We start from the raw sequence: 24,980 nt of genomic DNA on the forward strand, positions 1-24,980 counted from the left end.
CAATTTTCTCGATGAAGTAAATTTGCACTTTGCCTACACTATGCCATTCTGTCTCCAATTAACTAGAGCCAGAATGGAGATGGTACCATAATTTGTTTTCATTTCCAACGGCAAATTAGCCCTGAACAATTTTGTGGCTTGTTCCCAGGCATGAACAGCTTCCCAAAAATTGCATGCAACCTCAAGGCTCACTCATAAAACCAAAGCACAGTTTAAGACTGAACTAACCCATTGTTTCAATCCTAAAGATGCATGCTTCCAATTAAGCCCTATTGGAATCAATGAGACTTGGGCTACAAAAACCACTCCTATTTCGCTTCCCAATATTTTTAAACCATCAGTTAAACCTGAAGCTCAGGGTCCACTTCAGTATCTCATCTCATAGTGAATGATCGGTTATTGCTTAGAAACCAATGGATTATTATTTCTACAGTATTATACAACATCTGTCAACACAAGAGCTTGGTTTTGTACATGTTTACACAAAAGTCACTCCCGGTTAGTTCAGTGGGTCTTATTTAGGAGTGGGCACTGAACAGGAGATAGTGTCATTCTGTAGGCTAGATGTTCCCCATACACAATTAGTTACCGCTCCCTACTTTTAACGATGAAATAGGAAGCCTAACTATCTGAGACTACCGCCATAGCAACAAACTACTTTATCTACAGCATATGCTTTTATCAGGATTTCATCCTTATAAAAATATGCAAAAAGAAAAAAAATATATGCAATGCCTCGGCTGAAAAGCATTGTACAATGAATAGCATCTGTGGGGGAATAAACTCTATTTGTGAGCACAAGACAGAGTGTCAGGAAAGAGGAGAAGCCTAAGCTCATACTTCAATGACTGAAGAAACCAAGAACTTTTATTCACTTTATTTCAATTCTGCACAAATTTCTCCTTCATCAGGGCCACTATTTCCAGGATAAAGAAGGAACAGGGCTGAAAATATTCAGGCTCAGTACAAAGATAGTCTGACCCAATTGCCATGGGTCATTTAAAAAAAAAAACAGCAATGATGTTTATAAATTCAATTTTAAAAGCACTGCATTATCATAAGCTCTGGCAATATTCATCTATATGCCCATTATTTTATTCAAAATGTTTTCAATCTATAAAAAATGTACTTTTTAAAAAAGAGAAGTTAGTTTACATCCTATGTAGAAGTCCATGTTATTAAAACCAGCAAGTCCCACAGGTATATGTATTGGTTCATATTTAAAGATGCTGAAGTTTCAGGGTGAACTTGGGCTATTCATTTAGGGACCCACATATTTCCATGTGTATCAGGCGCTTTGGTGTAGGGAATATTCCAAATCCATGGGCGATCTGCAACGAGGAAGAAATGGGCAGATTTACACCACAGATACAAAACATGATGAGCCAACTGAGAAAATTAAATTAGACCTTCCATTCCTAGATTTTGATAGGAGTTAGATGTTTCACAGCCACTTCATTTTTTCACCAGCTATTAACCTTTAGAAATGAGGTTTTGCTACTCAGAAACTTGTTTGAGGTATGATTAGCTTTGACCTTTATAGCTTCGTTAGTGGGGAGTGCCCAGCGCTGCCCAGTTATGTTTAGAAACCAAAAAATACTGTGATTTTTAAATGGACAGTCCAATCTGTGGGTTTGAACCCGTCGCACTAAACTCTGGGTGAAGTCAATCCAAGGTCAAGTTTTCATCTGCCATCTTGATTCAAAATGGCACCTGGCACCCAAACAAGGCCACTGTTCCCATTGTGCCATGTTTGGCATTGATGTCTCGAGAGGAGACACAATCTATGTCAAAAAACAGTCATGTCAAAATGAAGTTTTTGTCCATCATCGTGATTCAGAATGGCGCCCATCATCCAAAGAGAAATTAAATCTACTGCCCTTACTTTGAGAAGCCTTTCTCAAATTTGATGATGAAATCTTTGAGGTATGATTAAGCTTTGATCTTTATAACCACACAACAAAACACACAAGTAGTTCGTCCCTAGGAGCATCACCCTCTTATAGCAAAGTTTAATGTTGGGGCCCATAGCCAAGGGCACTAACTGGAGCATTAATCAATATATTGAATATGTATATGCCAATTTGCTTTGTCAGAATCTGCAATATTTCATTTTCAGCTTAGCTTTATCTTAGATGCTAGGAATGGTTAATGGGCTGTAAGACACAATACACCTAAGCAATACTTACCAAATCCATTTACTGTTACAGCACTCAGACAATGGGGGATACTTTTATAGCCCTATTAATACCCCACTTGAAACCAAGCCTACAGCATTGGGGAGAAACTGGAATGCACAAAGAATACTTCTACACTTCAAAAGGAGGAGCAGGGAAGTTCAGGGGTTGGGATAGTTTTGTAAAACCAGGTACAGAGAACATTATTTCATTTGTAAAGAAAGGTCAGAACTGCATGACACATTACAGCAGAAGGAATACCAGGGTACAATTTGATTGATGTAACAGCAGCAAGACTATTACCTGAAATTTCCACAAGTGCACAAATTTCTCAACTATGATTTTAAAAAATAAATTTGTACCCAACCCTTCTTTGCAATAATCCTGAAAAGTTGGTTAACCAAGGCAACTCAGAGGGCTTCATAGAAGGGCAGGGACTTATAACCAACACTATTTAAAAAATAAGTCTACCGTATATACTCGAGTATAAGGCGACTTTTTCAGCACATTTTTTATGCTGAACAAGCCCCTCTCAGCCTATACTTGAGTGAGGCGGGCCGTGGAGGGACGAGCGGCCCGAAAGGAGCTCTTTCTTGCTGCTGCCCGCCTCTCAAAAGGGCAGGCACAGGAGCCGCAGTTGGGAGAGGTGCTGTGCTGTGCCTCTCCCAACCGCGGCTCCTATGCCTGCTCTTGCGAGCGGAAGAGGCGGTGGTAAAGAGATGAGCGGCCCAAAAGCAGCCCTTTTGGGCTGCTCGTTCCTCCTCCTCCACCTTTGCCGCTGTTGGCAGTGGCAGTGGCGGAACGAGCAGCCCGAAAGCTGCCCTTTTGGGCTGCTTGTTCTTCCTCCGCTGCTGCCGCCGCCACCGCCACCACAAGGGTTGTGGTGTGGTGAACCGGATTATACTTGAGTCAAATTTTCCCAGTTTTTTTGTGCTAAAATTAGGTGCCTCAGCTTATATTCGGCTCGGCTTGTACTCGAGTATATATGGCATATAGACAGGCTTTTATTGTAGCTCATATAATTGTTTTGCAGTTTTCTCCTCTGGTTTTACTGATTTTGTGCTGTTTTGATTTCAACTGCTATTCATTCCCTTGATTTTTATTTTTTAATTGAATAGGATTTCTACATAAAATTACCAATTTACTCTCAATTTTACATCGGGGATGTCTTTGGAAGTACTGCCAAGACTTTTTGGTTCCATCAGGCTTCCTATCAATAACTCTTAGTGCTCTAAGCTGTCACATATACATAACATTTTAAAAGCTTTCTGACAATAGATGTACTTTTAATTGCTCCATACTATTGTTTTTATTCGTGTTTCAAGTTTCCTCGGAAATGTGTTACCTTGAAAGGTAGGAAATAAATCAATAAAGTAAATGGGATAAGTAATAAACCCAGGTAAAAAGGGAATAAAGGGGGACCAAAATGATCAAGGTTGAGGAAAAGTTGCAGCATTTGGGACTTCCTACTTTAGAGAAACTAGTTCAGAACCTGTCCGTTCTGAAGGAAATCAGCCCTGAGTGCTCACTGGAAGGACAGATCGTGAAGCTGAGGCTCCAATACTTTGGCCACCTCATGAGAAGAGAAGACTCCCTGGAAAAGACCCTGATGTTGGGAAAGATGGAGGGCACAAGGAGAAGGGGACGACAGAGGACGAGATGGCTGGATAGAGTTCTCGAAGCTACCAGCATGAGTTTGACCAAACTGCGGGAGGCAGTGAAAGACAGGAGTGCCTGGCGTGCTCTGAACCATGGGGTCACGAAGAGTTGGACACGACTAAACGACTAAACAACAACAAGTTTAGAGAAAAGGTGACATGATATGAGTTTATGAAATTATGTATGGCAGGGAGGAAGTGGGCAGAGAAAAGCTTTTCTCCCTCTCCTGTAATGCTACAACTCGTGGACATTCAATGAAGCTGAATGCTAAAAGAATCAGGACTGACAAAAGAGACTACGTCTTCACACAGTTGCATAGTTGGACTATGGAACTCTCTCCCACAGGAGGCAGTGGTTGACACCAACTTGGGTGGCTTTAAAATGGGATTAAACAAAGTCATGGAAGATAAACCTATCTACGGCTCCTAGCCATTATGGCTATGCTCTGCCTCCACAGTTGGAGACAGCAAATGCATCTGACTACCAGTTGCCCTCTTGTGCCCAGGTCCTGCTTGCAGGCTTCCCATGGGCATCCAGTTGGCCACTGTGCGAACAGGATGCTGGACTAGACTGGCCATGGGCCTGATCCAGCGGGTTTTTCTTAGGTGGCTGAGCTAGAAGGAAACAGGTCTCTACAGTGTATTTGCAGCTATGGCACTTTCCCTTCTATTCCAGTGCAAGTTTGCAGTTCCTATTCTCTCAGCAGTCTGCATGTCATTTTGGTGGCTGGCACAATACGCAGACTGGAGAAACCCAAAATAAAACGCCCAATAATGCAGAATCTTTACAGACTTATAGAATCTATTTAAGTGTGTGCAGCTTTGCTAACCAAGGATTCCTGCCGTGTTTCTACTCGTCTTCTACAGAGCCACTACGAGGCAGGGAGAGAGACAAATCGGTGAAGTCAAACAGAGGCACAATGTTTAAAAAACAAAGATGACCAAGCAGAGGCTGAAGGAGCATGTCATCTACATAACCATCAAGGTCCCCATTAAAGGCCTTCCTCAAAGCCTACATACAGTGCAGGGCGTTGGGAGTTTGTTTGCAACAAAGATTCTTCCTCTGGCGAAGCTTCAGGAGGTTGATTACAGACTATCAAAAGGGCTGTCCAATACAAGCCAAGTTACAGTATCTGAGTGATACCAAGGTCATTGCTAACAATAAATACCTTGGATACACTCTGTAACAATAGGCAATATGTGCTGCAAAATAATAATAAGGACAAAGCAATTTGGAAACCTCACACAGTAGTACATACAGCAGCAGTACATTATGTACAGCAGAACAGCGCTAGAAAACTGCATTCATTCTAGTTACGGTACAAACTATAGCCTTCTATGGTCTTCTCATTTGCTAATGAAAAATGGCCTTATTTTAACATACAAGAAAATAAGACTAATACAACTTTCTCTGAAGATTTAGACAACGTTACTGAATTGAAAAGTGTTAAAACAATCCATTAACATTTATTTATACTGCCTTAACAACGAATGTGAGACGGCACCTTAGAAAAATTAGTGTTTAGTTAGGCCTGTCTAACAGGTCTATAGCAGGGCATTATTTCGGTCTACTTTTCCTCAAAGTTGTGTTGCTGTTTTTAACACTTTTAGACTTCCCACTAGTTATTCATAGAGCTTTACAAAGAGGTGTCACACTTCAAACCCTATGGCTTCACAGGAAAGGAAGCAAAAGGGTGTAACACAAGGAAAAGACACAGAGGAAGAAGCAAAGCATGCAGACATATATTTAACCATTCCAAAGGGAGACCTCACATATTGGTATATCCCCTGTTTGCTTTTTTCATGGTAGTCCTGAGTTGTACAGCTCTGGTCCACAACAAGAAAACAATGAAGATTTTGCAGAGCTGAGTTTACAGCTTAAAGTCCTGTCTGGTTTCTTTAAATAATACTTCTCCACAGGATGTAGACTGATAGAGATGCCTAACCGCGTTGTCAACTTAACTTAGGCAGCATTCCTTAGGTACCTTTCCCAACGTCTCCTAAAGGGCTGTCAACAGGAACACCTTACATTGAAAACATCGTGCTCTGCTAGGACTTGGCACTTCAGGTTTCTTGGGATACTTCACTGGATAAAATCTTGCGGCCCTTTGGCAGCTGTGCAAGATTTTGCTTACTGGAAACCAGAGGAGGGTGGAGAAGAAGGGAAAAGACATTTCAAAGCCTTTCCTTGAAAAGAATCCTCTCAGAGACCCTCAGGGGTTTTGCAATTCTATGTACCAACCTTTGAAAAGCTACCCCACTGGCAGAATTCTAATGCACACAAAGACATGCTAAAAACCCAGAAGGGAAAGCAACAATGCTTCACATTTTTTTGCTCCTTCTGCGCAAAGTGATGATACCCATTTGTAAAACAGACATAGCATTTCATCTTAAGTATATTAATCTACTGCACAATGAACAAAGCAACCTTTGATTGTATCAGCCAGAATAAAACACTCCTCTCAAACTGCACATAATAGGAAGCCATGAAATTATGTCTCCTGCAAATGCAGCAATTTGCAATGATTTAAAGAGAGACAATGTCATATAGCAGGTCAATTTCTGAACCTTTGGATTTACGACATTTTTCACTGCCAAGAAGAAAACGGGGGCTAGTCAGCTCCTCTCAAAGTCAGGAAACGAAGAATCTAGAGTTCTCCATAAGCAAGACTGTTCAATAAATGGGACCAAGGTTGGCAGACTGCATCAGTGGACCAAGGAGGTAAAGTGCCTGACAACAGCGAATGAAACTTTCAGTACAATCCTTTCCTCGAATGAAACTTTCAGTACAATCCTTTCCTCGACTTGCACACATTTTCTCCCTTTGTGCTGGTGGAGCACAAAGTTATATTTGCCCCAAAAAAACCAACATTCCATCACAGCAGCATCTCAGGATCACATCAGGAGGTATAGAAGTCTTATTTCTCTCTGTACAGCAGGATTTACTAGCAGAAGAGCAGAAACTAGGCAGAGCTGAGCAAGAAGCAGGAAGAGGTTGAAATGCTATGCTCACTTGGGACTAGTCCCAGCAAAATGTTACACCTGAATAAGAGGAGGCATCAATGAAAGCACTCTAGAGCCAGTGAAGATCCCAGTCACACCACACCATGATGGGAGGAAAAGAGCCCTATCAATGCTGCAGCTAATCATATCACCATCAGGAAAATAAAAGTCCAAACAAGGAAATACAGCTTGCTAACAGCACTCTCTCCCTTCACAATTCCAGAGACCTCGGGTGACACACATGGGATTTTTTGATAAGATAGAATGATGGAAGGGCACGTAGTGGAAAAGGTAACATTTTGTACAAACAGCAAGCCAAGGCAAACAAATACAGGAAGGATGAAAGTATTATGCTTTCTTAAGACTTCTTAAGGACACGGGTGGCGCTGTGCTCTATACCACAGAGCCTAGGGCTTGCCGATCAGAAGGTTGGCGGTTCGAATCCCCGCAACGGGGTGAGCTCCCGTTGCTCTGTCCCTGCTCCTGCCAACCTAGAAGTTCGAAAGCATGTCAAAGTGCAAGTAGATACATAGGTACCACTCTGGTGGGAAGGTAAATGGCTTTTCTGTGTGTTGCTCTGGTTCGCCTGAAGTGGCTTAGTCATGCTGGCCACATGACCCGGAAGCTGTACGCCGGCTCCCTAAGCCAATAATGCGAGATGAGTGCTGCAACCCCAGAGTCGTTTGCGACTGGACCTAATGGTCAGGGGTCCCTTTACCTTTAAGACCCCTCATAGATACGTCACAGACAAACACCCATCTGGAAGCCCAATGTCACATTCTTGTAAATGAATTTGCAAGGCACACACACAGGTATGCAAGGGAGGGAAAGGGAATACATTTTTGAAAGCCCAATTTCAGCCTATAAGCTACCTGGCACAAACGGAATCATAGGACCAGCATATCAAAGATTGAAAGGCTATTCTATTTGTTGCTACTTGTGTCCCATTCTTTTTCCAAGCTCAGACCATCATTGTAACAACACTTGGGCAGATCCATAATGACCTACCTGAGGGTTTTAGAGCCAAGCAGGATTTCCAAAGCTTGGCTGTTAAGTCCCATCCCCAGATGTGAAGCACTAGTTGCCACAGCTAGTCTTACAATGTGGACGATCTAGTCCTTTTGATGAGTGGGGTTAAAGAGCCAGACAATTCCAGTACTTTAAAAATTACTTCCATTGGTCTCTTTTGGGTTAGTCTCACTTTCTAGATAGCATCTAGAGCCAGTGTGGTGTAGTGGTTAAGAGCGGTAGTCTCGTAATCCTGGGGAACCAGGTTTGCGTCTCCGCTCCTTCACATGCAGCTGCTGGGTGACCTTGGGCCAGTCACACTTCCTTGAAGTCTCTCAGCCCCACTCACCTCACAGAGTGTTTGTTGTGGGGGAGGAAGGGAAAGGAGAATGTTAGCCGCTTTGAGACTCCTTAAAGGGAGTGAAAGGCGGGATATCAAATCCAAACTCTTCTTCTTCATCTCCCTTAGCTCCCATCAACGATTATAGTTTTTGTTTCTGCCAAGAGCCAAAGAATAAAAAAGATCTTTTGCTCAAGTGTGGTACTTGTCCTTTTCCCCTACATTTGAGGAGGACATCTTACCTTTGCTTTCATACTTCTCTGGGGGCAGATCATAAGGTACAGGAAATGATAACACTGGCTCATCAGAAAACATGTTCTCCTTCACTTGGAAGTAGCCTGCATCCAAGCCCTGTGAAAACACACACACACACACACACACAGAGAGAGAGAGAGAGAGAGAGAGAGAAGTGGTGTTACATTCAAACCATCACTTCACTTCCTTTCATGAGAAACTATCCATGAGGCTCGCAAACATATATTCTGCTTACATTTCCTTCTTCCATTCTGTATTCCTTGGTACCACATTTATATCACTGTGATGGGCTCCCTGGTTAGCAGCTACAACATATAGCCCTGTATCCACAGTTAGTCATACTGGAAGTAGACACATTGAAATTAAAGGACCTGAGTAACTTAGGTCCATTCATTTAAATGGGTCTACTCTGATAGATGTTAAATAGCTCACCCAAACTAAAGAAACAGATATTTTATTAGCTTTGTAAATGTCTTGTTCCAAACTGCACAAGACCTCAAAAGGGCAGTTTCACAACTTTTTGGAACTGTGATAACAGATGCACATTGCCTTATGGACTGATGTCATAATGGTCTTTATGTATTTATGAATACATAAAAAGACTTGATTGCATTCACTAAATGAACCATTATATGGAATTAGATAAAACTCACAAATTCTGATGGCAGGAAGAGGACTCCTAGCTCATATGATCGGATCATCATCTGTGTGCCATTTTTCTCAAACACTCCCCAAGCAGCTTTAGAAAGATTGGCACTAGAGAGAGAGAAACTCAATGAAAGAGGGACCGCCCATTTCTGAGACTCACAACATTGCTACCTATTTTAATTAAAAGAGGGCAGAGGGACCAAATGATAATCAAAGCAGCTGTTCCGGAGGAAATACAAAAGAAGTCAAAGACTTGCCTTGTAACTAGAAACCATGCAATCTTCTGGAAGTCTGGAGATGATCTCATGTAGGTCTTAATGTGCGGCATTGCGTGGCTACGACCTGATGTCTCTGCTGACCACTTGCTCAAGTATTAAAAAATGAAAAGGGAAGTTTTAGGTTAAACCTTAATTAAGATGTTTCCAAATTCACATCATTCCCAAGCGTTTCTGCCAAGCTTCAAATAAAGGCCAACCCCCAAGTTATAGATAAGAGTGTACAAAGTTTGAAGTGGCTACCCACATCTATTTTCAGTATGCACAGGAAAAGTCTTCAAACATGGTTTATGCCCTTATTACTCGTACTGTGCAAAGCAGCATTCTGCAACCATTCCTAGAGCATATGACCTGATAATGATCAACTGTGCAGGTTTAGCCTCATTGCTAAGCACCCCACCAGCACTCTCACATGCAAGAACTGTCAATGGGCACGATGCATTTAGATTCCAGTCACAATTAACTAAACCTTTTACCCTTCAATGTACAGATTCACTGGATTCAAATTACACTTGACTTAAACCAAGGAATGTATGTATGTTTACAAAAAAAAAAATTAAAAGCAGGAAGAGCACATTGTTGCTGCTCATCACTGTCTTCTTTTTTTCTTCTTTTTTTGCAATCGAGACATAAAATAACATTCGTTGGATCAGGCCACCTCAGTTTCTGAGAAAGCTTAAAGATTATATAGGAATGTACATCACAATCCAATGAGTTTTAAAAATGAACTTTCCAAGGCTTCTCTGATTTCCTTGTTTGTATGCCTATTTCTCCTGCAAATGTAACGGATCTTTTTAAAAAACAAACAAACCCAAAATGTCATTAAATCAAGAGGAGATAATTTTACTTACTGGAAGTAAGAGTGCAGCCAAAGCTGTTTTTGTGCTGTTTGTATACTGTACGGAAGAGAACCACCAGCTTAGAGAGAAAGAAAAGACCCATTACTCATAGTTAAGTGTGGCATTGAAATGGTTTCTCACAATATAATAATGAATTATTCACAAATTTTCCCTATACATGCACAAAAAACCAGATTTAGTAGGATTTTAAAAAGCAATTTACACCCCAGCCTCTTTAAAGAATACTCTATATGCAGATTTTCAATTATGTGAAATGGAACCTGCAGTACATAAAATAAACATCAAGATGGAACAGTCAATTGGAAGTGACACGGAAAATGCCAGCAATAACTTGCTAGTTCACATTAGTAGAGCATAAATTAACTATTCAATATGTCTTCCATATTTGATAAATGTATTTAGTTATGAAAATATCAAGGCCAAGACAGTTTTTTTCTGATGGGCGTTTGGTTTGTGTTGATTCTCACCTCCCACTCTGTTTTTTTCATAATGTGTTGATCCTCTATTCTTATATTCTTAGGCACTTTATATTTTATTACATAATTAACTTTCGAGTGTGATCTGCCTCAGGAGCCATTATGAGGGTTGAAAGAATGAATAGAGAAAAATGTTTTTTTTAAAAATAAGTTTTAAAATACCATGAAACTTCTAGAAACTCTTTCTGTTGTTTTCCCCCAACTTTATAATATCCCCTTTCTACACTGCACCCAAAGGCATATGTTTTTACCTGGATAACCTTCTAAACTCTGTCTCACGTTGTCAACTGATGGGTAAACCTAAAGTAACAAATTGTAATAACTAGTTAGTTATAATAAATTGTAGCTCAGTTGACAGCTATACTCTGTTGAAGCACAATTAAGCTCAAGCCATTCGTGCCAAGTAACAAGGTAGCAAACAGCTTAAGCCACAGCCCTACTTGGAAAAAGATCTGCAGAAATAAGCAAGACTCTCAGAATTAAAAATCTTTTAAAAAAAATAAAATAAAAGTGAGCAGTGAGTTTTTGCATACAACACGAGTATGGTGTTATACATTAACTCAGGAGAATTTTTAAATGCACAAAGTATATCAAGTTCAATGAGACTTAAACATTTGTCTTTTGCTGCATTCAACTCTAAGAACTTCAAAAGGATTTGGAAGATTACCCGCTAGCTGAAGTTTTGAAGGAAAATGTGTGGGGTTTTTTTTAATTTTTAAAAAGCAGTAAGTAATAAGCAAGCAATACCAGGTGAACAGGAACATCATGATTTGTCAGAGTCTTTGTGTTGTTTCCTAGAGAGGTCAAACTGTCTCTAAATTCTGAACACAGCCATTTGGACTGATCAGCTCCCAAAGATCCAATGCTCGAGAACTGTCCTATTACAGGCCAAGAATGCTGATCAGGTAGCTGGGCTGCATGCTCTTTCAAAACCTATTGGGTAGAAATTGGATACAAGAACAAAACATCACCACCTTTGGCAATTCAAGTTGTACTGGACAAAGTCACTTGATTAGCTGAAGTATGACAAAGGGATTGCTTATTATGAAGGACGTCATTAATCTGATTAGCTACTCAGCCAGCATCTCATCCAACCCTGCTTTACAACCAATGGATTCATTATAGGTATCTGTGCTGAATGCTTAGTTTCTCCCTAAAAAATACCATGACAGTGTTCCCTCAGTGTTTAAAAACAGTAGGAAAGTCATGTTATTATGTCAACAGCAAAAATGGCCAAATCCTTGGGTACCTTACAGAATCACAGAATCAAAGTTGGAAGGGACTGCGAGGGTCATCTAGTCCAACCCTCTGCAAGGCAGGAATCTTTTGCCCAATGTGGGGCTCAAACCCACGACCCTGAGCTTAAGAGGCTCCTGGCATAAGCTTCCATGAATTAGTCACACAATTGCATGGTCTGGTAAGCTGGTAGGTACGTAGAACCAGAGAACTGCAGAGTTGGAAAGGACCTCAAGGATAATCTAGTCCAACCCCTTGCAATGCAGGAATCTCAACTAAACCATCCACCCTCTGCTTTAAAACCTCCAATGAAGGAGCATCTACAACCTCCTGAGGGAGACCACTGCTGAACATATCTTACTGTCAGAAAGTTCTTCCTGATGTTTAGTCGGAATCTCCTTTCTTGTAACTTTAAACCACTAGTTTGAGCCCTCCCTTCTGGAGCAGGAGAAAACAAACTTTCTCCATCTTCCATGTGACAGGCCTTCAGATATCTGAAGATGGCTATCGTATCTCCTCTCAGTCTCCTCCTACATATACTTGGGGACAAACTGGGAAAAGCAGGGAAAAGACACCTAGTTTTATGAACCCACAGGATCTAGTTAAGAGCATAATCTCCTCCCAATTTCTCCAATATGATTTGTGGCATCACCTACCAGCAGTGCCCTCTTCTGCCATTTTACACAGACCCAAAAGATTTTTTTTGGGGGGGGGGGGTCATATCAGAACACCAATGACAATTCAGAAACTAATGGAACATCAGACCAAGAACATTCCAACTCACAAAAGATTATGCCTCAATACCTCACTATGGTCAATGTCTCTATTGTACCCAGAAAGCTAAAGATTCTCACCTCCATGCTATATCAGGAGGTATGGTCTTCTCTGGCCACACACTTCTCTGGTCTTCTCTGCAATTCTTTTAGCTGAATGTAACCTGCCACTACCTTTCGTGTACCACCAAATTTTGTGTACCACCAAATAGCCCAGTTATCAAGATAGCTTCTCAAACTGCACAATTCCCTCGATGTTCAGCACAGAAGGCAGCTTCCTGTTGCTGTACTCTAACTCTCCGCACTGGAAGAGTAACACTAACACCAAGTATTTTATAGATATTCCATTTACATTTGTGTAGCAAGTTAGAGACATGGTACTACCCTGAGCCACCAACTGAAGATGCACCTTTCTCTCCTTGTCAGTTTCCGCTGTCAACAAAGAACTACTGGAGGCAAGCCTTGAAAAAGAAGAGCTTCAACAATACATCCTTAGAGGGATAGGAATAAAAATCCAGTACCTTTCTAAGTCTGAGATGACCCCATTTCTCTTTTTCACTGCCTTGGTATCGACCTGGAGTTGACCCAAGAAGATATACTCTACACAAAAGATGTAGACACAAATGAAAGCATGCCGAATTATGGTAAAGGTTACAGTGCTTTCCAAATTGCACTATTATCAGGCATTAAGTCTTCTCAAAGATGCTACTGCCTAGTTAACTTGTTCCAACATGCAAAGAGAAAACGATTTTTTAAAAATGCAACCAGCTTTCAGTTAGAACCTTAATTTTATCACTGCTCCATTCTCACTGCACCCCTTCCCTCTATCATTCTCAACATGCTAAAAAAAAAAAAAAAAGCAAGCCAGGATTAAGAATTCAGTGCAATTCGTTGCAAAAGAAACCCCTCTCAGATTATGTACCTTGTCTCTGAAAGATCATGCTGCTTGATTATTTCAACCCATTCATTGAGAGTAGGAGAACTGTAAGACCTCAAATAGCTTATTAGGTCACACTTAAAATTGGTACGAGATTCACCAGCAGACTCAGCAGCTCCAAGTGGCAGTTTTGGATACAGAGGGCTTAGCCATATTCTGGAAGACAGAAGTAAAAGAATGGCTGATGTATCACCAAATGATTATATTGCATTTAGAACAACAAATAGTTTTGTTAAAGACTCAGTGTGATAGCCAACTAATGCTGGATCTTGCCCTAACGTGTTATAGAAAATGCTTTCATGAAGCAGAGTTAATTTCTATCAAATTCAAAGAATAAAGGTTTCCATTCTTTTCTCTCTTTTTTTTACAATTGTGGTGCATCATCTTTCAAAAGTAAAGCTCAGGGAACAGGCTCATTCTGCCCTTATTTAAAGGAAATATCCAAGCTTAATTATCTGGAAAATGTTTCAAATCTTGAAGCGAGATTCAGCTAAGTTGTTGCATGCACGGAATGCTGTTCATTCGTGCAACCGGACTTGCTATTCCTCTCCTTCCCAATGTTCCCTAAATCTTCTCCGGACAGCTGAGTAATTTAGCCAGCTTTGAAAACTGCCTAAATATGTCCTTTGTTTGAATATCCTAGTAGCAGATACAAAAATGCAAGTAGCAATAGGTGAAACATTATGTGGTAGATAACTTTGCAATATGCTACTTTTACCTCTAACAACAATATAGTTATTATATTATAGTTCCACTGAAGAGACAGGACCTTCCCTAGCTATGTAGACAATTTTTCAATACGAGCTGCATTGTCTATTGCCAACAAACAAACAAAAGAGCTCTTGTATCACTTAAGTCTATCCACAATGTCACTGATACATTTTCTTTGTTTCTCACAATAATATTGGTACAGTGGTGCCTCGCAAGACGAAATTAATCCGTTCCGTGAGGCTCTTCGTATAGCGGTTTTTTCGTCTTGCTAAGCAAGCCCATTGACAGCTTAGCGGATTAGCGGTTTAGCGGCTTTTAGTGGATCAGCTGATAAGCGGCTTATCAGCGGATCAGCTAATAAGTGGCTTAGGGCTTAGGAAAAGGGGGGGAAAAGGGAAAAAACCCCGCAGGAACTCGCAAGACATTTTCGTCTTGTGAAGCAAGCCCATAGGGAAATTCGTTTTGCGAAGCGCCTCCAAAATGGAAAACCCTTTCGTCTAGCGGGTTTTCCGTCTTGTGAGGCGTTAGTCTTGCGGGGCACCACTGTATAATTTCTGTATCAGGAAAGAAACTAGAAATCCGACTTAGAATCAAATCTTATTTTACTACTCACCTGCTAAAAATGCAGTAGGGGAAAAAAGTATGCTTTATAAAGAATAAAACTTACCTGGATCATATTCTCTATAAAAAGTAAAGACTGCATTTTATGACTTCTGAGCAGCCTGACCCAAGCAACTATCGTCTCAAGGTGAACTTAAGTTATTAGAGCAATAAACTAACTAGGGGTCCTCTATTTATATTTATAAATATGAAACAGTCCAAGATTGACAATTCCCTGTAATAGCTGTAATCTTAAAATTCACTGTAGATAGAATTCATTAGAACAATCTCCTTGAGGCATACCAATGAATAGAGTGAAGTGGTACCCAGTGACTACTGACATTATTCAATGGTGGAATACATTCCTGGAATTTTGCTGGTAGGGTTATGGAAGAAGATCTCTACTTTAGAAATCATGCAGTAATCATTCATACTCTCACCTATTGTTCTGGCCATCATACCATCTACGACCAAAATACAGATAAGGTGATAATAAATCTACAATTCATTATTTTGAAATACTTCATCCTGTGTGACTTTATTGTCTTGTTTTAGATTCGACATTGGATAAGGAATGGGGCTTATTAGCTGTACCATTGTCTGGACTGGAGGTTTGCCACTGGGTTTTATAACGGAAGGCATTTGAGGCAAGCCAACAATGGATCCTCTGGGAAATAAGGCAGCTCAGAGACCATTAAAGAGGAAATAACATATGTCATGTAGCCATAAACCACAATATTAAATGCCTTTCTAAACAGTGAGTGGTTGTGCATAACCTCTGAGAATCCTGGACGTATATACATTAAACACATGCAATATACAAGGTTTTCAAAAAAACCCAATGATACAAATGACAGTCATACAACATGCTGTTTTTTTCTGTGAGCTGCCATGAGATCTCACGACGAAGGGTGGTAGATAAAGCTAATAAATAATAATATATTCTAACATTTGCTATGGAAGTCAAGAGTCCTTTAGGGAAGTTTTTAAGGACTGATGTTTTAATGTATTTTTAATCTCTGTTGGAAGCCGCCCAGAGTGGCTGGGGAAACCCAGCCAATTGGGCGGGGTACAAATAATAAATTATTATTATAATATAATAACTTTCTTACCCTTGTGTTTTCTGGTACCAATCATCATCAATAAGGTTGGATGTATGTATCACCACGCGAAGCCCTTCTTCGTAATGTAACAACATCATTTTCCTATACAAAAGTGTTATAAGTATTACGGGAAGGGAGCACCAAATACAGCAAAAATGAAAGAGGGCTCAAACCCACAAATGCAACTTCAGAGCATTCAGGGTGTCCTCAGATATAATACTTTATATTATAGCTATAAATATGTTTACGAGGACATTGACTTTATGGCTGTTAAAATATTTCTTCAATCTGGCGGTAACACTCAACTATATATCTCAAACAGTTTCAGTCTGGATTTTGACCTAGGTAGGGAACTGAAACTGCCTTGGTCATCCTCCCTAAGAAGAAAGGGGCAAGAATGATTAAGGTGGTGTTGGAGGACTTTTGCTCAGACCCGTGGCATTTCAGATACAGAGTTCCTTAGAGCTCTATTGTGTCCACTGTGCTGTTTAACACATGGTGCTGCTGGCAATCAACTCTATTTCTTTCCATTAGAGTCTGGCAAAGAGGAGGGAGTTCTGAACAGGCATTTAGAGAGTGAGCCCTGAATTAGACAAGATCAAACAATAAAAGCAAGGCACAGCTAGTGGGTGGATTATCCGTCTAGGAAGGTGATATACATCAAGTTTTGGGTGAAACTGCACGGTATCCTAAGGGGCACATTCATAACATGTGGATACTAACAAATACAGTTTTTATTGTAGGTACCCAGGCTACATCGCTAGGATGAAGTCAGGGGTGGACTTTCATAATATGGTGCCTAAGAGAGGATAAAATTTACCCTCCCCCCATTTATTTTTTACACGACGATTCCTTTTGGAACAGAGTTTGTTAAAAGTGCCCTCGCCTTCCATTCTGCATGTGCTCTCAAGTGCACTATTTAGTGATCCCTCAGCTCGGCTCCCTGTGCTGGGGAACCACCTGCACAACCCTAAATCCGGCAATGAAATAATTTATACCAGCAGCTGTTCATGTATCAGCTGTAACATCTCTTGGACAGACAGACAGGCAGACAGCTATCCATTCCCGGAAAACAAATAGACTAGATGACTAGAATAGTAGAAGTGCAGAACAACAGCATTTTATTCTCTTCAGGGAAAGTAGGAAGCATGGTGTGGCGATCACACAGGGTCCCCGGATGTTTGACGGTCTATTGATCCCTGGGCCACCACTGTGCTCGCTTCCCCGCTGCCACCAACCTGTTACTCTCGGGTACACACTGAGTCCAGACAGTTGTTAAAATTAAACAAGTTTATTTTATAAGCATTAACAAGTTTATAGTTTCTCAGATAATTTTCTTGTCGGTTTCTTAACCTTAGTTTCTTTACTGGCCTATACCTTCCTAATACCTTCTGACTGATTATCTCAACTGTTTGACTGATTCCTCTTAACAGATTCTCTCACATCAGACTAGCCCAACCCACAGACTTATCCTCCCTCTCTCTTCTCTGACTCCAGACTGACTTCTTAACAACTCTAACTCCTCCCCTTGAGTTCCTATAGGTTAGTGATTTTACAATTAGTTAACCCTTTCCTTATGAACCCAGTATGATGTCACACACCTAGGAGGGCAAACGCCACACATGGGTTTTATTTTTGCAACTTTTCTGGCCCTTGTGACTGCTGAGGACACAACAGCAGCCAGCACTTCCACGTGAAAGGCACCAAACTAGAAAGGCACCCTTTATTCCAATGACCAACCAGATACCAGCAAGGTGTCTACAACCAGGACAACAGTCCTCTCCCACTGTTGTCCCCGCCCAACAACTAGTATTCAGAAGCATGCTGTGCCTTAACCTGGAGTCATCATGACTACTAGCCAATGATAACCTGATTAACCGCCATGAAAGAGTGTTTGGTTGCAGCAGGCTTTTAATAGAGGGATATATTCTTGGCAGCCACCCTTACTAAAAAGCACTGACTATCTTTTTTTGCTCAGTAGGACAATAGTCACAAGGCCTTCCCAACCCAAATTTTATATTAAAAAGCCAATTACCTATCCTTCTCAAAAAATCTACTCAGATTGTCTTTTATTATTTAAAAAGGAAATATTGTTAATTAGGTCCACAATTGTCCTTTCCTGTTGGTGTAACTACCATATTTTCTGTGTCCTTTGTTTCAAAAACTTCAGTAAGTAAATTATAGTAGAATGCTAAACAGAAAGCATGCCATGTGTTGCCTTGGCTTATTCCCCTCAAAGAGCCAGGTTGCCTTAGAAACTGGTACTTGGGAAGGAAAATGGCAAAAAAATATGCTTAGCTCATAATGCTGACTCATTCCAAGACCACACATAATAGCATTGCTAATGATATGAACACATGAAGTTGAAAAACAACAATAGCTTACTCATAAATTGAACAAACTGTGATTGGGGTTTTTTTGGGTGCTGGTGTTTTACCTGGTTTGAAGGGATGGGTGGGTTGGACAACACAAATTTTTATTTTATGAAATTGATATGCTGTGGAAAAACTGTTTTAGTTTTCCAATTGTGCAGCAATGCAAGTATATACAGTGGTACCTCGGGTTAAGTACTTAATTCGTTCCGGAGGTCCGTTCTTAACCTGAAACTGGTCTTAACCTGAAGCACCACTTTAGCTAATGGCCCCCCCCCGCTGCTTCTGTGTCGCCACCGCCCGATTTCTGTTCTCACCCTGAAGTAAAGTTCTTAACACGAGGTACTATTTCTAGGTTAGCGGAGTCTGTAACCTGAAATGTATGTAACGTGAAGCGTATGTAACCCGAGGTACCACTGTAATCATGTTGTGAGTCCCCCCCACCCCAAGGAACAGCCAATAATGTAGCCTAAGGGCAGGGAAAGTCATGTATTCATGCTGCTGCCTCACATGGCAAGTGTTCCTAGATGTTACGGCAAGGAAGTGGGGAGAATTTGCAACCAGAATTTGTGGCAACATCCACATGGCAACACGTAGGTCACTTCTTAGCATCATATCCGTGTTAGAAGGATCAGGACCACTCTTTGTGCTGTTACAATGCTGTACACAGAAAACGCCATTTAACACAAAAGGCTATATAGACAATGCACAGGCTTTTATATAGCCACTTAATTGTAACAGGCAGCCAGAGGAGTTGTTAGGCAGTGACAGCTGTGGGCTAGCAATATGGTTAATGGTCCCCTCCCTTACCTCACTGATATGCAGAAATGAAGCAGGTGAATATTTCCCCAACACTTTACCCCGCCCCCAAATATAGAAAGCTTCACCTGCTAGTAAGGTTCTGTGTTAAAGGCACAAGATCAGGAAAAGACTATAAAGCTGACAACCCTAGCTAGTAACTTCTGTGCACCTATTTGCAAGGCTGATTTAAGGTATACATAACAGAATCAAGGTGCAATTGCAACGGGACACTTCCTTTTCAAGACTTTTGCTTACCTTCTTTCATTACCTGAACAAATCCAAAGGCCACTCATTGTGTGCTGTGAGTACACAGGGGCTTTTCAGCTCTTCCCTTCCAGCTGCAGGCAACTTCCCCAAAGGTGGGGGCCCTCTGGAGCAGAACTCCATGAGGCATGAGAGACTGCCACTAGAATAAGTTGAGTCAATCATCCTCTTGCTTTGAGCACAAATACACCCCAAGTTGTAAACAGTCAGAACTTTTCCTATTATACTGAGATTTAATTTTTATTGTTTATCTATTTAAAATCATTTGTACCTCCCTCTTCCTCTCTAAGGAAATAGTTCCTTAGTTATTACCATAACTGGCTTTCCCCAATATAATACAGATTACTTACGTGTGGTGTGTTCCAAAGGCAATATCCAACTTTGCCTGAAATAAAAATGCAATTTTTAAAAAGTCTTTTCCAGTACAGAAACTCTTAACATTATACAGTACTGCCTATAATGATTTAGGATCAGTTTTTTATTTTGCTTTGGCTTACTGCTCCCTGGTGGACTCAACACATATTACACTATAGCCGTCTCACCCAATACTAAACATGTCATCTTCAAATTCTAAAAGTCAATCTACAGATTTTGCATGCTGTTCTCTATTGCCAACTGTTCTATTATAGCTTCAAGTATCTTAGGCTGCATATAGAAGACTCAAGAGAGGTATACGAGAGACCACAGGGAAATGGAGAACTCTGATCAAACAAAAATATTTCCCGATTGGTAACATTGCCATAAATATAGTCCTTCTTACAGAAAACTATTAATGGACTGAGGATCAACAGCCACCCCCAACCAGCTGCCCTCCAGATGTTTAGGACAGCAGCTCCCATCATCTCCGACCTTTGGTCATGCTGACTAGGACTGAAAGAAGCTGTAGTTCAAAACACCTTGAGGGCACCAGGTGGGGTAAGGCTACAGAAGAGAATACTTTATCTTTTGTAAATATGCAGGCAAGATAAAAATAATTACCTGGCATAAGCGAACATTTTTATAAGGATGTGCCTCTTCATGTAGTGCAGCCTTGGATTCTCGCTTCTCCCCATGGATTATTAATAAAGGTTTGTCCCTTAGAGCAAAGGAAACTTCATTAGACAATTCACTGGTGATAAGGACCACACAAACCTCCAGCTGAACTACTGGCTATAAGCTGCTTAATTATGCTGGAAGTATGTATTGTCAACTCCAACTGGAAATGCCTCTCAAGATTTTCAAAAAAGTGTTTTCTGACAAGGGACATTCCCAGCCCAACAAGGGGCGTCAGGGATTGAATCTGGGACCATCAGCATGTAAAGCAATTGCTCTAGCATGGAGCTACATCCCTTTCCCATGTCAGTCAATGTGACTGAATGATTGGGAGTGTAATGTGGACTCCCTCACCCTCCTTCCTGCAGGTTCCCTCATGCATCTTCCTTCACTCACTTTCACGGTCTTCTTTGAGGTTTTCTTTGCATCAAGTGGTACATAAATTTTATGAAATACCGTATTTTTTGCTCTATAAGACGTAACAGACTACAAGACACACCTACTTTTTGGAGGAGGAAAACAAGAAAAAAAATATTCTGAATCTCAGAAGCCAGAACAGTAAGAGGGATTGCTGCGCAGTGAAAGCAGCAATCCCTCTTGCTGTTCTGGCTTCTGTGATAGCTGTGCAGCCTGCATTTGCTCCATAAGACGCACACACATTTCTCCTTACTTTTTAGGAGGGAAAAAGTGAGTCTTATAGAGCAAAAAATATGGTAAATACTTTAACCAGGGGAACACATTATGTCCCTGTAAACCATAGTTAGAACCAGGATGGCCCTCACAACAAGTTTGAAACAGATATGCAGATATACAGATATGCAAACCATGGTTGCAAGACAGCCCAGTTTGCACTGTTACATACATAAAACAATGCTGCAGTTAAGAACTGCAGACTCAGTCCAAAAAAATTGGAGACAATACCCCACTATTATTCCCCAGCAACTTATATTCAGTGGTAGACTGCCTCTGAACGTGGAGACTCCATTACTCATCACTGATAAATTTATGGAGATGAAATCTCTAAAAACCAACATCACATCATTACAACAAATTTAATCTCACAAGAAGTATGTAACCTAGACCATTTTTATGTCGATTCAATTGAACTTTAAGAAAAGTTCATCATCTTGTCAACTGCCCTGAGACTTTGGATGAAGGGCGGTATGTAAATTTAATTAATAAATACAGTAATGTGAAGAAGAAAAGCACTACAAGAGGGAGCTCCTCTCAAAGAAGCATACCTGAATTCCTTTGGATACTGTTTGACAAGCCACTCCACATCTATACAATAGTTAAACTTTGTCATGAAAAGAAAAAGAAGGAATAGTTAGAACCTGTGTGCTACCTTTCCCCATAGCAATGCTTACTGAAAGTTTAGAGCAGCCTTGTCCGACCTTGGATTTCCCAGATGTTGTAGCTCAACTTGTGGAGACCCAAAGCAGGGGGACAGTTGGTTTAGAGAGATTTTTATTTCCTAATTATAGGAGTCATTATACACACTAAGCAAGAAAATGCTTACCCATGTAACTAGCACCTTTAAAATGCAGGACATGCTTAAGTAAGGTTTTTACTGCTGCACATTAATTAGGCTTCATCTGCCACACAATGTATGAATATAAGCAGTCTCATTTATTTTCAAGGTATATGCAGCATTAGCAAAAAAATCCATCCAACACGGCAAAAAAATTATCTAACTAAATGCATAAAAAGGTGCAAATAGGAAAATAAAAATTGAAACCTCTTCCCAAATATTAGGACAAATCATGTTCAGCAGAAAGTTATGATGGGGCAAAACCTTTATTAGGACCAGTTAAAATGTCACAAATGTCAGCAAGCTTTAAAGTTCATTACACCCTTTCCTCTGAAAAGCTTGCTTGATGCTTTTTGACATTTTATTTGGTCCTAATAATGGTATTTCCTGAGATGGTGTTTGATTTTTCCCGCCAAATGGGCAAACAAGCTGACCAAAAAGTTATGTGCATCTTCAGAAAACTCCTTTAAATGCCCTGCAAATCCTATGGGTAAGGGAACAAGTAATACTGCATTGTGTTTTAAAATAGCAACATGAATGTATAAAGTTACCTGAGCAGAAGATACAAGAGTTCCAAAGAGGGGAGACAAAATATCTGTCATAAAAATTTAAAGTTTTGTAAATAAACATTTCTACTGAAATAAACATCAGCAAATTTGTTTTAACAACATTAACCATAAGTCAAATTCAGGGTTGAGACATGTAACTGAAAACAAGCCTACCTCACAAAAGTGTAAACTACTATTTGTTCTTTAACAAGCTGCACACTGTGTCAACATATTCATCAAATGATCTACCACTATCCCATACGTTCAGGCCCTAAGTGTTTATGTGAAGTTAGGATTTTTTGTCCCACTTACAATGGGACACTTACATTTATCATTTTACACCCTACTGGGTGTTAAGTGTCATTTTAATCTCTGGTCACAAATTTTGAAGAGATGCTTTTCAGAGCTTTTCACCTTTTTATTCTTATCATTCTGAACCATTTGTTGTCAGAAAACCAGGCAACCTCAGGATCAACCCCAGCTACAGGACATCCATGAACAAAGTTAAAAGCAGAGATCCCAATACTAATACTCAGGTGATCCTGTTTCACAGATCCCTCCATTACAAGAACTGTCAATTTATTATCTCCGTCCTCTTCTGTAACCAGTTAGTGATTCCTAAGAGGACATGTCCTCTTATCCCCAAACTACTAAGCTTATTCAGGAGTCTTTGGTCAGAGATTTTATTGAATAAAAACACCTGCTAGAGATTTAAAGGTAAAGGGACCCCTGACCATTAGGTCCAGTCACGAACAACTCTGGGGTTGCAGCGCTCATCTTGCTTTATTGGCCAAGGGAGCCGGCATACAGCTTCCGGGTCCAGTCACTTTTGGCGAACCAGAGCAGCACACGGAAACGCCGTTTACCTTCCTGCCGGAGCGGTACCTATTTATCTACTTGCATTTTGAAGTGCTTTCGAACTGCTAGGTTGGCAGCAGCAGGGACTGAGCAACGGGAGCTCACCCCGTCGCGGGGATTCGAACCGCCGACCTTCTGATCAGCAAGCCCTAGGCTCAGTGGTTTAGACCACAGCGCCACCCGCTGTTTAGTATCACCTAAAATGCTATGCTTTTCGATTGAAACCACTGCTAGTCAGCAAAAATAAATAAATCAAGTGGTGTACATGTGTGTGAACCGCAAGCTAGTTTTCTGACCACTGCAACTTTCATTTGTTTCACACATTACACTGCTATGCCTCTATATACCAGCTGCAGTGACATTTATACCATCTCTTAGAAAAAGCTAACACCCAAAATGTGTATGCATTTATCCCCATTCCGGTATACCATTACTTACCTTTTATGTGTAGGGATCCAGAATTGTACTTTGCCTTAATTCCTTTGACTTTAGTGAGGAAGAATCTGAAAGGGTTTCGTCCATTTAATAGATCCCAAGCATCTTGTACTCTGTCAGATGGCTCTGTCGTTTCGTGGCTTGGTGGAAGTTTATGGTTTGATAGGATCCCCTTAGGAGCACAATGCTCTTCCAGCCCGACTCCAGCTGCTGCACCTCCTTTCCCCCTTCGCTCTTTCAGATCGTCTTCATCATCATCATCATCACTACTAGAAAGGCACCAACCTAAACCTTCTTGAGAAGGCTTCTGTTTCTGAGCCGGGGCCACTTCCTGCGGAAAGCTTCCATCGCTATGTTCCAGGGGAGATGCTTTTCTTTTGTGAGCAGCTTTCCTGGCCTCTGAGCAAGGGTAACGGGGACCCTTCTCTTGCCCAGTTTGCTGCAGCAAAGAGGTGGACGGCATCTCGCTGTTCGTTTGTTCCCCTGCACTCTCATCATCGCTACTAGACACTGTCCATTTCCCATGCTCACTTTCCTGAGACATGATATCGTGCCTGGAGGATCAGGGTGGGTGGGGTGGGGAGCAGAGGTGATACCTAGGAGGAGCTCAGGGGTTACTATGCCCACCTCCTCATAACAACCCCTTTCACTTTCCCCGTTGTTTTCGCTTTTTCACACGTTCTCCTCCACAGCCCACACAATCTTCCCTTCAGACAAGTGAACTTCCAGGTCGGAACCTGCTCTTTCTTCCTATACCTTAAAGGGCCAGTTAGCTACGGGTGACCTTTCAAAAATGTCTTTTTTTTAAAGGGCTAACCCGGGTGAAGCTGGCGCGTTCACCTACCGGGCGGCTAAAAAAAGCGCTAAACTCAAACGCCTATTTTTTATTTTATTTTCAGAGCGGCTGACATAAGAAACACGGCAGAGGAAGAGTTTGGGTCGCTTCTTGCAACCGAAAGCGGACGGTGTCCTGGCAGGAGCCTTGCAGAGCTATCCCTTTGCGGAGGCCGCCATTCCCTCAGGAAGGAAAGAAGCAGGGAAAGAAACTCCTCAAAAGCGCGTTCAGGGCAGCGTGGAGG

The 24,980-nt window shown here is 41.0% G+C and overlaps 1 protein-coding gene and 1 long non-coding RNA gene across 3 annotated transcripts in view; both read right to left on the reverse strand.

Moving 5' to 3' along the window:
* Window positions 1–24,980, reverse strand: part of LOC309344993 — a 165,213-nt gene that overhangs the window by 70,512 nt on the left and 69,721 nt on the right. The gene's annotated exons all lie outside the window — the stretch shown is intronic.
* On the reverse strand, window positions 863–24,977 carry TDP1 (tyrosyl-DNA phosphodiesterase 1). 2 transcript variants are annotated; one of them, XM_081861661.1, is made up of 15 exons: window positions 23,905–24,976; window positions 22,612–22,655; window positions 21,771–21,826; window positions 20,476–20,572; window positions 19,848–19,882; window positions 16,070–16,162; window positions 13,632–13,802; window positions 13,231–13,309; window positions 11,448–11,633; window positions 10,952–11,000; window positions 10,216–10,282; window positions 9,347–9,454; window positions 9,095–9,197; window positions 8,429–8,537; window positions 863–1,331 (listed from the first exon to the last, which is right to left on the reverse strand). In XM_081861661.1, the coding sequence occupies exons 1-15, from the start codon at window positions 24,443–24,445 to the stop codon at window positions 1,258–1,260; spliced, it is 1,812 nt and encodes a 603-aa protein (XP_081717787.1). In that variant the 5' UTR covers window positions 24,446–24,976; the 3' UTR covers window positions 863–1,257. The 2 variants fall into 2 exon arrangements, with proteins under 2 accessions (XP_081717787.1, XP_081717788.1); XM_081861662.1 differs by lacking the exons at window positions 863–1,331; window positions 8,429–8,537 and having other exon boundaries at window positions 9,347–9,450; window positions 23,905–24,977.

This window comes from Podarcis erhardii, assembly GCF_964252035.2.
Source record: "Podarcis erhardii genome assembly, chromosome: 1".
In the NCBI taxonomy this organism is placed as follows: domain Eukaryota; kingdom Metazoa; phylum Chordata; class Lepidosauria; order Squamata; family Lacertidae; genus Podarcis; species Podarcis erhardii.

Bases quoted from the DNA above. Each gene is read 5' to 3' on its own strand.
- TDP1 (XM_081861661.1), bottom strand. From the start codon at position 24,445: ATGTCTCAGGAAAGTGAGCATGGGAAATGGACAGTGTCTAGTAGCGAT. The intron at 22,656-23,904 runs GTAAGTAATGGT...TTTTTATGACAG, and splicing joins TGGATCCCTACACATAAAAG to ATATTTTGTCTCCCCTCTTT. The intron at 9,455-10,215 runs GTAAGTAAAATT...TTAATACTTGAG, and splicing joins TGGCTGCACTCTTACTTCCA to CAAGTGGTCAGCAGAGACAT.